The sequence below is a fragment of the Belonocnema kinseyi genome, chromosome 6 (assembly GCF_010883055.1).
Source record: "Belonocnema kinseyi isolate 2016_QV_RU_SX_M_011 chromosome 6, B_treatae_v1, whole genome shotgun sequence".
Taxonomy (NCBI): domain Eukaryota; kingdom Metazoa; phylum Arthropoda; class Insecta; order Hymenoptera; family Cynipidae; genus Belonocnema; species Belonocnema kinseyi.
Window position 1 is genome coordinate 87,485,543 of NC_046662.1, and position 12,990 is coordinate 87,498,532.

A 12,990-nucleotide genomic window follows, 5' to 3' on the forward strand; every position below is an offset into this window, starting at 1 on the left:
AATATTGCAAACTGTTCAGCAGTTCGGCTTAAATTGTATGAAGAAATTATAAAAATTATAAATTTAACAACAATATGTATTTTTAAAAGATCTAATAATTTGTAATTGTTTTTGGAATATGTTTAAAAGATCCTTCAGATATTTATATGGTCAAGGTAGAATGTCATACATCACAAAATTAGTGACTTTTGATCGGGGCCACATTTTTCCCGATCAGGCACCGACCGGCGCCTCACCAAAATATCTGCACGGATCCGCACGTCTTTCTGCAGATTATCACTCATGAGATACAAATCATTTAAATTAATGGGCTCATTTTTTTCATTAAAACTTATTGATCTTAGAGCATTCCCGGAAAATATTTATAAAGTGAAAAACTCGTTTGCGCTGAGAATAACATATTTATATTTTCTATGAGATAGTGGAATAGTGAAATGGAATCTCTTAATCTAAACCAGTGAAATTGTCACTGGCTGAATTATTATTTTGATTTATCTCTGGTTCACCAGTGATTTCTCGAATTTAAATTAGTCAAACAGTAAGCGACTAAACTGAATCAGCGTTACTGAATATACCATTAAAGCCAAATGATACATTCAATGCAGTGCATGCCCTGCTGGTACCGGCAACAAACTTCTCTGTCGGTACCTGCAATAAACTTCTGTGCCAGGACATTATAACATAACATATTTGTACAATATTACATTTTTATCACATTCTTTATTACATTTTTATTATATAATTACATTGTTATAATTATTGTACATAACATTATTTCTGCGACCAGTCACAGGGCTGCCTTTTACATTATTTCTGAAAACAGCCGGAAAGGTATTCCTTCCCGCCCCCACGAGACGTTGGAAAGGGATAAGGGCTTAACCAAAATTATTTTTGTAACCAGTCAAAGGGGTTCCTTCAGCCCCCACGAAACTTTGGAAATGGGAAGGGGTTCGACTAATATTATTCCTATGATCAGTCAAAGGGGTGCCTTCCTGCCCCAACAAAACGTTGGAAAGGGGAAGAGGTTGGACCAAGATTATTTTTGTGACTGGTGAAAGTGGTGCCTTCCCACCTCCACGAGAATTTGGAAAGGGGGAGGGGTGTCACCAACATTTTTTCTGTGACCGGTCAAAGGGTTGCCTTCCCGCTCTACGAGACGTTGGAAAGGGGATGGAGGTTGACCAATATTATTTCTCTGACGGGTCATAGGGGTGCCTTCTCGCCCCCACGAGACGTCGGGAAGGAGAAGGGGTTTGATCAACCTTATTTCAGTGACTGGACAAAATGATGCCTTCCCGCTCCACGATAGCTAGGAAACGGGGAGGGGTGTAACCAACATTATTTCTTTGAATCGTCAAAGGAGTGCCTTACCACCCCCTTGAGATCTTAAAAAGGTGTTTGACCAAAATTATTTTTGTGATCAGTCTAAGGTCTGTAAGGAGGGAGGGTTCTGACCAACATTATTTCTGTGACCGGTCAAAGAGGTGCCTTCCCGCCTCCACGAGACCTTGAAAAGGGGAAGGGATTTGACTAACATTATTTATGTGACCAGATACAGGTGTCCCTTTCCGCCCCAACGACACTTTGGAAAGGGATACGGGGTTGAAACCGTATAACGAAATTCCCCTTAAATCACATAACTTTTCTCTGACATGTCTGACAGTTCCTTCGGTTTGCTAAAAATTTAGTTTTCAGCGGTACCGCCAGAGAAATTTATTGCTGGTACCTGAAGAAAACTTTTTTTCTGGTACCTAACGATCGCGAAGAAAAAATGCATTTTATATATACAGCTGCGCTTATTTATTAAATTTGTTTATGAAATTTGTTTCGAACAATCAAAAAAATTATATTTTATTGTTTGATTTCAACGGCACATTAATTTTACTCGATTTCGCGGGGAAAAACGTGATGAAAAAAACTTCCAGGCTTCAATGTACAGCAATAATCGATTTTGTTCACAAATTTGTTTATAACAGTTGAACAGATTGCACGGACTTCATCGAAATTATAAGAATTCGTTAATCGATTATAAACCTATTAGTTTTCACCTTTTTGAGGCAAAATCAATGAATGATACAGAACAGGCAGCTCAAATATGAAAAATTATGGTTTTTTAGCATTTTGCAACGTGAATAACAAACAGAGCCTGTTTAGTAAAATCGCCCTCGACAGACCTCTTCAGAATTTAGTTAGCTTTAATTTAAAAAAAAGATGGAATCGGATGAAAATTGTAGGCTCTGGATCATTTTGAACCCCAATCTTCTAATTCGCCGCACTGTGCGGCTGTCTATCCACTCGGTATATTCAACTAAAAGCTTTACGCGGCTAAGTCATCCATCTCCACTCCTTTCGTCTGCGAATGTTGCTGGTCGCGTATTTACAATTTAAGAGTTCACGTGTTGTACAGAACTGTTGAAAACAAACTATATTGTGTACTAGTATTTGTACTAGTATTTGTACTAGAAATATTTCGGGAACGGTTGCAATAAGCAGTGAATGAAATATCTTTCGCTTAAAACCGGGGAGCCCTTTCGCCACTTGGGTTTGATTGAACGTCGAGTTGACGGAATGACGGGCCTTTTCTCATTTATTATTGTACTGTTTTCGACAGATAATGCAAAGGTTAGCATAAAAATGGTTAATGATAAGTGTTACATGTAATCAGCCGACGGATGTCAACACATACGACTGACACTGATTGCCAGTGACACACATCTGGCTATGTTAACCAGTTAGATTTTACTGGTTCATTTAAAGAGCGGAAGGCTAAGGATTGGAGGGGTAAAGGCGTGGATTGGTATTAGGAAAGGGAATGGTAAGTAGGGGCAAGATGAAAGCGTGAAAGAAAGATAGGTATGAGGGTAGAGGAGAGGGGTGGTGCACAAGTAAGGTACAAATATTGTTTGGTAGAGGTGAACATGAAAGGAAAACGGGTTGTTATTGACCAATATATTGAATTTTAATTAAAATACTAATATTAAATAGCGTAAAAACCCCTTTTAAATATAGGTGCATGAAGGATCCTTTTCGGAATATATCTTTAATGATTATATAAATAATTATAACAATTCCGGGAGATGAATTGTGGTAAGAATGTAATGTGAAGATATTATGGATCTGTCACCAGTAAAAAATTTATGTTAACTCGAGTACACTATTTGGATGTTAGCCAACATTCACTAGTTACACGCGCTCGTGCCAGGCGTTTAAGTGACCTGCAAATAGCTTGGCCATCTAGCATCATCGAACTGAACCGAAGCGGATAAGTTATGTTTCTTTCCGTTTCCTCAGTCCTTGCTGAGAATTGCTCGGAATCATTTACTAAAAACTTAAATTTATCGTCTGCCTACCATGTGAAAAATTTTTTCTGAAATATTTGAATGGTAGTAAAAATGACAAGTTCTGTGTCTGACAGTGCTGTCAAATGCAGGCAGGTAAGGCTGTTAATAATCTATAACTATTACGTTATACAATTTGTAATTAAACTAATGAATTGGTTTGAAACAAGAGTAGATAGACTGTGTTTTTGAATTGTGCTTGTGGTTTCGGATTGTAGGTTTTTTCATGAAACTTCATCATTTCTGTATATTCAATTCATAAGATAAACATTATAAATTTTCTCTCTACGCAAGTTCGAAAACGATTACAATAAAAATTTTGACGCGAAATTATTAAAATTATAGTTGGGAGACAGCATACTCTGAATACTAGGGAAATGTTGACAGTGTCACTATGTACGATGGAACCCAGTTCACTAAATATACAATTGCAAGGGAATACTTATTTTCAAAGTAAATTCTGAAAATGGAGAGCTCTTAAAATGCGCGTGTGATATAAACCGATGCCTAAAAATAATTCATGATTGTAATACGCGAAAGAGAGGTTTGAAATTGAGAGAGGTAGAAGCCGGCCGGCAAGTTTCTTCGTTTTTAGTTTATACTCAGTAAGCTCCAGGGGCTTAAGATTAAAATTACGCTTCTCCTCTCTGAAATCTTAAAAAAGTGGAAATGTGGGAGGATACGGTAATCGAATAAATTTTTATATTTTCTTAATTTTATTTCAAATTTGAATTTTGTCGTCAAATGTCAAACTTTAAATAATTTATCATTATTAATGTAAAACGGTCAGTCTCCAACTTACGTAGCTTGGTTCTACGTCCAGTAATTTGCCAGTGCGACATTTTAGCTTACCTAGTGATCAACAAGTCTAAAGACTGATCTTCTCCATGTCGATATGTTTTGAAAGTCGCGAAAATTTCAAAGATTAGCATTATTATCATTAGAATTTTATATTATTTCTGAAATCCTAACTATAAACCGAAATTCATATAAAAAATGCTGTCAAATTGAACTTTCAAATGTTTGTTATCAAAATTGCATTTTTGTACCTCTCTGATTGGCTATTTATGTAAGGCGATCACCAGTCAACCTTCGTATTGTCAACACTCTGCGTAATCGCCTAGCCAAAAAATATTAAAATAGGGTTTTAAACGTTAGTTTCATGATTTTCAAAAAAAAGTTAATTTTGAATATAGGATCCCATCGTACTGATTAATAATTATTCATTTCTTTACTTGTTTACAGAAATTTGAGACCGGTTTTTTACATCATCACGTAAGAAATCTATGGTGATTTTTTTGTTTAGTTTTGACAGTAAAAAATAGTATTTTTATTCTCCCATTCATTATTCATAATACTTCAAAATAGGTTTCAATGTGTTTATCTGTGTTGAAAGTCACTAAAAATTTGGTTTGGGAAATATTTGGGAAGGTTGATGTTTTATTTTTATTATATAAATCTACCATTTGGCGTTCACTTGGGTCTTGCCAATGACTGGATGTTTAACGTTCGCGTTAATATACAATTCTAAAGTATTTACTTCAAACGTCGAATTACCGCGATGACATGATTAATAAGAGAGTGAAAGTGTCTTTCGTATTCCCACTATAATGTGATTCAGTCGGCTACGTGATAAAATGCTATAAATTACAATAACTCAAGAGTCCTTTTTCGATGTGTCTTGATAATAGGATACTTTTGAAATGTAAAACATAAATTCAAACTTTCTTATGTGTTTTAGGATTCTTCATCTATTTTAGACGTTAAGGAAGACGGGGGGACTTTAAAAAAAATCGACGAAACTTGGAAAAGGAAGAAAAAAAAAGAAACCTCAGGAATAAGAAGATTCTTTGAAAGGGGTATACAAATGTTTACAGACATAAAGTTTTTATATTTTTTATTTCTTTATATAAATACCTAGATTATGATAGAAATATAAAGAAATTTAACAAATATATTATTAGTATTCTTATTTCATAACTTTTTCCGGCCTTAAAAAAACAGATAATTATGAAATCAAAATTCAATACTTTAATTAAATTATCTACTTATCTTCATAGGTTGGTGCAAAGAAAATATCAACGAGAATGGAACTGAGCTGAACTCAGAAGGTAGTGAAGATCAGCAATGTAAGTCAGATTTTATAACCATTTATGATCATTCTTTACTATATGCCGATTAAATTCCTACGTGATTTCCTACCTTACCGGGAAAAGATAATATAATTTTAGTATATTCGTCCTCATTTTTTAAAAATATTTTTAATTGTTACGTAATTAAAAATTGAAGATTATATTTAAATAAATTAAAGTCGACTCGACTAATTAATTGATGAAAATTGAATTAGCCCGATATAGTAAGAAGTTCCTACAATAGATCGCTCCACTTTCCCATTACAGCAAGACTCTCTTTATGGAGATTTCTACTGTACCCAGATTTTTCTCTATGGATTTTTCAAAACTGTTTATATTTTGAAATTAATTATAACAGAGAAAATCCTACATCTATTCAAATCTAATGTAACAAAAGACATTTAGGAATAATTTATAATATGGGAAAACATTTTACAAAAATTATTATGACAATTTCGAAGATAGTATTTGTAGTTCTTCATAGTTAATAATTTAATATTTTTAATATTTTAATATTTAATATTAAATACATTCACACTTAAAGTTGAGTTTAGTTAAATGGGAATCCTGGAAAAGATCTCTAGAGTTTACTGATAAAAGGAAAATATTAGTAAAGATGAAGGTTTTTTGATTGGTTCCTGCATGGAAGTCAACTCGATTTAAACTCCATTTCAAACTGCAAGAGAAATTGCATCATACGTATCGTCAAGACGGGATTTCGCTCTCAATTTCAAAAACTGTCAGCTATGAAATTGAATATTTCTACTACAATATTCAACCTGGATTTACATTGGTATATATGACATGGCCCTGAAAAATCATACACCAATATTTGGAAATGTCAAAGAAATTTATTTAGGAATAAAAAAATTATAATTGAAGTAAGATATGTAGTCCCTTATTTTCCCCTTTTTTATTGAATTCCTTTTTTTCCAGTTTTCAAGAAACTTTTGCGTTTTATCATTTTTCACTTAAATACGAACCGGATTAGAGAACTCAAAAAGAAAATCCACCATTTTTTCGTTAAAATTTAATTCTATCTTATTAAAAAGTCTACTATTACATTTTTGGGTTAGAATTTATCTCTTTTGGTTACGAATGATACTATATGATTGCAGATTTAACTATTTGGTTGAAAAGTCTTTTTTAATTAAAAATTAAGTTTATTTACCTAAAAATTTAAATATAAAAAACCAGTATGAGGTGGATAGAAAAACTTTCAAAAGTCATAGAATGTATAAATGATGAACAAGTGGAGAAAGTACTATATACCAATTTAAAGCTGGAACATCCATTCGAAAGAAAGCAGTACCAACAGATGAATTATGTTAGCCATTTATCCTATATTGTATACTTTTTTTAAGTTGCATTTTTATTCAGATGGTACTTTACAGGAACGAAGTAAATATTCACATTTGAAGCGAAAACAATAAATGCAAAAAATTTATTTAATTATTCAGTGATTATTTTACAATAGATTGTAAAAATCATACGACCTCCAAAGTGTTTCGAGTTTAATATGCAATTGAGACAGTCATTGCTACCATCTATCATATACAAAAAAACTGCCGATAACTTTATTTGATTGTGTTGATAAAATGCATTAACTTTCTCATTATTTCCATGTTAAGACCCAAGCTGAACCTGCAAACAATGTATTGTCCATGTATTAAATGAAACTTCTTATAAAAACATGTCAAATATATTCTCCAAAAATCTAAGGAACCCATGAAAGAATAGTGAAAGTAATTTAATTCCTCAACAAATGGCAATCTTTCAGCGGACGAAATTTCCATCGGCATTTCAAAAACATATTTTTTAAATAATTCAATTAAAAAAAGGCGCAAGTATGTGTTCAAAAGACTAGCTGCTACATTCTTCTTTAATTCTGCTACACATAGAAAAATAAGATAGAACTTTTTGTTTTACACCTAGTAACTTTTTGAAATGATTTATATTTTTATATTTTCGGGTTAAAAATTCAACCCTTCTAAAGAAAATTGTTTTTTGGCTTAAAAATTCAACTGTTTTGTTGAAAATTAATCTGTATTGGTCGATGATTGAACTATTTTGTTGAAAATTCGTCTTTTCAGTTGAATTCAACTGTTTTTTATTTAAAATAAAAATATTTTGTTTGTTTAGAATTTGTTAAAAATTTAATTCTATTAGTTGAAAATTCTACTATCTTGTTGAGTCTCTAATTATTTTGTTAAAAATCTAGAAAATTCGTCTTCTGGTCTTGAAAATTTAACTAGTTGCTTCAGATGAAACTGTTTTTGGTTGAAGTTTAAATTTTGTTGTTTAAGAATTCGAGCAATTAGACTGTTTCAAAAGACATATTTTTTTAAATATCAACTGTTGTGTTGAAAATTTGTCTTTCTTTATCAAAAATTTGTCTCTCTTGATTGAAAATGTATCTTCCTCTGCAACGGACATCTTTATATCTTTGAAGAAATTCAACTATTTGATTGGAAAATGTTCTCTTTTAGTTGAAAATTTAACCATTTTTTTAAATGCAATATATTTTCATTTTAAGTTTTAATCGTTTCATATTAAATTCAATATATTACCTTAGGGTACCATATGTCCTCGAAATTTGAGCGAAACATGTTAAAATTAAGTGGTCGCACAAAAACCCTGAAGTTTCCCGTTGATTTATTATATCATGAGAAAAAGTCAGCTTTTAATAACGCGATAATAAGTAACAAGCAGTTACGTTTTTCAGTTTATTCTTCAGAATTCGTCAGAAAATAAGAATACATCATAAATGTTGAGTGTGAATGAGTTTAAGCTCCTCTCGTGGATCCTCAAAGGAAAATCCATAAGTAACAAATTTGACTTTTACATAATATTGCAGCTTGTTCTATCTTTTTGAACTTTTTTTTAAACTGCCATTATTAATCGGTAACGTAAAAATACCTTGTCATTTTTAACTAATCTTCAATTATTAAAAAAAATTTTATTTTTTTAAATGCTTGTTTTTTCAGGTAAATGTCATGGCATAAGTATATTCAAATGAAATTATTGAGAGAATTTAATTTATCTAGATATAATATAAATATAATTGTCAAATTATTGAAACAAACTATATATTGTGATAATTGATTAAAGAATTCATAACGTCTAGAAAATAGGTTCATTTTGCGACTTACCAGAAAAAAACAAATATTTAAAGAAAGTAAAATTGTTCAAGCAAATAAAAATCAGTTAACAGCTGACTGCGTACCTTAATTTTATTCAAAATAATTTATTTTCCTATTATTCAATTGCTTTCCTTAAAAAATTAACTTATTACTCATGTTTTGAGAGGATTTTGGTCAGTGAAATCTTTAAAATATTATGCTTGTATATATTTTGTATTTTATTGTAGGCATTTATTAAATGAAATCGGAGAAAAAATGTTTAAAAAGAAGCAAAGGGGTACAAAGTTTTCAAAATAGCGTCAGGTAATTTTTAAATCGCCCATTAGGTTGTAAATATATTTCTAATAAGATACTATATTTTTATTTAGATATTATAATTAGTTATTGTGTAAGAGCAAGCAATTAATTTTTAACCTGAACAAAACTTCTTCTCTTCATTATTCATACTTTCTACCGAAATGAAACATTCCAGTATAAGTTTTATACATACGATTAAAAACTTGAATTTTATTGAACAATATTCATTGATACAAAGCAGTCTTTCTTCGTTATTTATGAATATTTAAGAACCTTTTGTTTAACATTACATTTTATAACAGCAAATAACCAACAGTAGATAATGGAAAATTTGGCTGTCATAATTGATAGATCTACGACTGTCTCGCAGATGTTTAAGTTGAAAGTTGTGTTTATTAATTTTTTTTTTATTCGTGAAGTTTTTTAATTTAAGTTTTTGCAAATAAAAGGGAAAACGATAGTGTAAACTTGTAGTTATTAAAAAGCCCAGAAATTTTACTTGTGTTCAGGAGTTACTATGAAAAGGTATCATTTATAGGACTAAGGTATTAAAGAATTGTACACTTTTCTGACATCACATTGAGCTTAAATGGCAAAATGAGGTTAAATGATTTTTGTGAAATAATGATAATCTCAACTATTATTTAGTCAATAAACTGATTTTAATTGTAAGTATACTAATGAAAAATTATTATAATTATCGAGAATTGAGGTATTATATAATGCTCAAGAGCAATACCAGAAGCAATTATCTATTGATTGATAGAAGAGTTAAAAATTGTACCATTGGCTGAGTGTAATGAAAATGTTCAGTGCAGCTAATCAATTAATTTCGTGATCTTTCTTTTCATAAGATCGTTCAATTGAATAGGTAAGCTTTATTTGACAATCAAAATCTTTCTTCATTTTTGGTAACTGATACAGTTAAATGTTGTTAAATTTTGTCCTATCTAGTGTAGGGTGGCTTCCCCTAATCATTGATTTTCATTCCGATGGAGAAATTAGGATTACGAGAATGTGACATTACATTTCCATTCCATGACCTTTTCTTTTTTTCGCCTTTATGACTTTTCCTGTGAGTTGGTAGACGAAGATTTGATCTCTCTCTCGCTCTTGCTCTCGCTCTCTCTCCTTCCTAATATTATATTCCCCCTTTGCCGTAGTAGTTGCCGAGGGCGATTCTGTGCTATTTATCTGCTCTAGACCGACCTTATCCACGAAAAGGACTTCCTCTGTGTCATTAATTTCCACCTGGATGGCACAATTATCTCAGCGGCAGATCTGCAGATAAATATGAAAAAATACCTTATCTTTTATACCAAAATTGCGCGATCACACTCTGTTGTAACAAAGGATAATGGATAGGTTGATTCAAAAACCTAGTGGAATTTTTTTATTTCCATGCATACACCCCCCCCCCCCCAATTGTTTGAATCCTCGAAAAAATATATTCGTTTTTTTTTCTAATTATATTTAAAGGTCCCGCAACAACTATCTGAAGTTTAACACGTATTTTAAATTAAAAAATATGTTTTTAGAAATTTTCTATCGAATCTTCCATATTATCTGTATCGAGTTGAATATCAGATTATTCTCGTCACAATTCACCGTAGAACAAAGATGCAAAAATTACTTCTTGAAATTCACCCCAATAAGTAGGTTTACAGAGCCTCAGAAAAACATCGTCATTGAAAATTTGATCTTGCGACCCTTAAGAATTTGAATGGTTCGTATCCACACACTTAAGAATTCCCGAGGACAACCTATATGGTTCCAATCGCTGGTTAAAACTATTTTTAATTGTGAGATAAATCTAATACTTATATTTTACTTTCTACCGATAATTTGAAATGTAATTCAATTGTTCAAACAATTTATTATTGTCTATAGAAATTTTCTCTTATAATAGAGTTAGAAATTTGCGTTTTTTTCTCTAAATTTTACCACTTTTTGTCCATTTTTGAATTAGAGTAAGGTAATAATGAATTCAAATTACCAAAACACTATTTAAACTGTTTTTACTAACTGTCCCTTCAGTAACGCTAGATAATTGTGGGGTATTTTGCTTCCTAAGGGAAAAACCTAGCAATTGAGTTTTGCATTGAGGTTATTTTCTCATGCGCATGTATCGGAAAATAGTCTCTACGGCAAATATGACTTACTAGGGTTTTCTGTTGAACAGCAGTATTCTAGAATGTTTACTATTTGTCTGCTTTTAACTTTAGTGAGACAATGATTAATGCAAGTTAATGAACATGATTTTTCGAACAATTTATTATTGTACATAACTATCTTCTCTCAAAGAAATTTTAGGAATTTGCGATTTTTCTGAAATCTCAAGCTTTTTTCAATTTTTAATAATGAATCAATAATAAATGAAAATCTTCAAGAATCATTTTTCAAATAGTATTTCAGTTTTCGAAATAAGGTATTTCCACTCTTTTGCTAATGTTTTTGGAAAAATTATATTCAATATGATTCATATGGAAAATTTGAAGAATATTTCAAATATCTGTTTGTATTTTTGAAAAATATATCCACAAAGTTTTGCATAACGATACGAGATGCTCATTTCTCTTGCTTATTTCAGTCGATCGAGAAGTATTCTCAAAAACTGAGAATATCATTCTCTCTTTTGTCTTTATCGTCTCATCTGATCTCGCTTTATCTCGTTCCTCGCCCCAACTATCAGCGGAAACGCTATTCACGTAAATTTATTTAAGGTTATCAAATAAAAACAATAGCTGATAAAAATGTCAACATACCATATACGTTCTCAAAAAAAAATTTTCGTTCAAAGAATTCCTCTCCAAGAAAATGTCTTTTAGGGAAAAGAATATGACGTGAAAGGTATGTACCTGAAGTTCCGAACATTTGTACACTTTTTCCGGTTTACAATGTCATCAGTAAACAAATTATTTCATTTGAGCTTCAAGAAATTCAACTACATTTAAAAGAGTCACTTTTAAGTTTTTATTTCTGCAAAAAGAATGTTATTTTTTTAATAAAATTGCTTAGAATCTGTTAAGATATCATAAAGCCGTATAAGTTCTACAAAATCCTTCCAAATCTTCCAAAATTCTTCAGAACTGTATGCAATTTTTTGTAATAATACCTAAAAATAATTAAAACCATTAGAAATTCCTTGATATGAAATTTTTTAACGCTCTTAAAAATTCTTTGTGGTATTTTATAATATCCTAAAATAGAGCGCTAAATCTCTTGAAATATCTAAAATTCCTAAAAATCCCCGTTAAATAAATTTGTATACACATTAAAAATATTTGAAAGAAATAATAGTAATATATCACAAAAGATAAAAGAAATCTTCCTTAAATCCGATTCTCAAATAAGGAAATTGTTTTTAATATACGCGTAATTTCTTTATTCTTTTAAAACAAGTTTTGAAATATGCTGCTTAATAAATTATTATACATTATTATAATTATTATTATTAAAAAGGGAGTATAAATAATGCCTTTTTAGCTTCAGGAATCCAGAATTAGTACATAATTTTCTTTATGCATCAGATATGAGACATCACCACAAAAACCATGCAAAAAATAAACTAACGAGATAAAAAACAAAGAGGATTATATTAATAAAAATTATATTTAGGAACCTTAATTATTAATAAAAAAATTATATAGCTTAATAGAAATACATATTTTGCTCTGAATGCTATATTTTTTGTATCTCCTATGTCTAACTTAATATTTTATGAAGTACATATGACGTTTGTTTATTTATGATTGTAAAATAAGGCAATTGATCGAAATACACGATATTTCGAGAACCTCGCTTGTATGAGACGAGATGAGATTTCATAAAAAGAGACGAGAACCTTTTCTCGTAGTTGCTCCTTTCTCGTATTCCTCGCTCAAATGAAACACTACGAATCAGGGATCGAACCCCAGACCGATAACGTGAAGGCCGAGCACCTAACTGCCTGAATCGCCGATTATTAACATGATTAATATTATACGAGGGTAGTTCAATAAGTCCTTAGAATGAAGTATACAAACAATTTTTTTTGGGTAAATTTTTTTTTATTTTTCAACATAATCTCCTTGGAGCTCT

At 30.9% G+C, this 12,990-nt stretch overlaps 1 protein-coding gene across 1 annotated transcript in view; it reads left to right on the top strand.

Moving 5' to 3' along the window:
- Window positions 1-3,318: 3,318 nt before the first annotated feature.
- Window positions 3,319-12,990, top strand: part of LOC117175236 — a 189,570-nt gene continuing 179,898 nt past the window's right edge. The window contains exons 1-3 of the mRNA XM_033364909.1: window positions 3,319-3,434; window positions 5,080-5,197; window positions 5,399-5,467. Coding sequence (XP_033220800.1) covers window positions 3,381-3,434; window positions 5,080-5,197; window positions 5,399-5,467 — 241 coding nt within the window. The 5' untranslated portion in view covers window positions 3,319-3,380. The remainder of the gene's footprint in view (window positions 3,435-5,079; window positions 5,198-5,398; window positions 5,468-12,990) is intronic.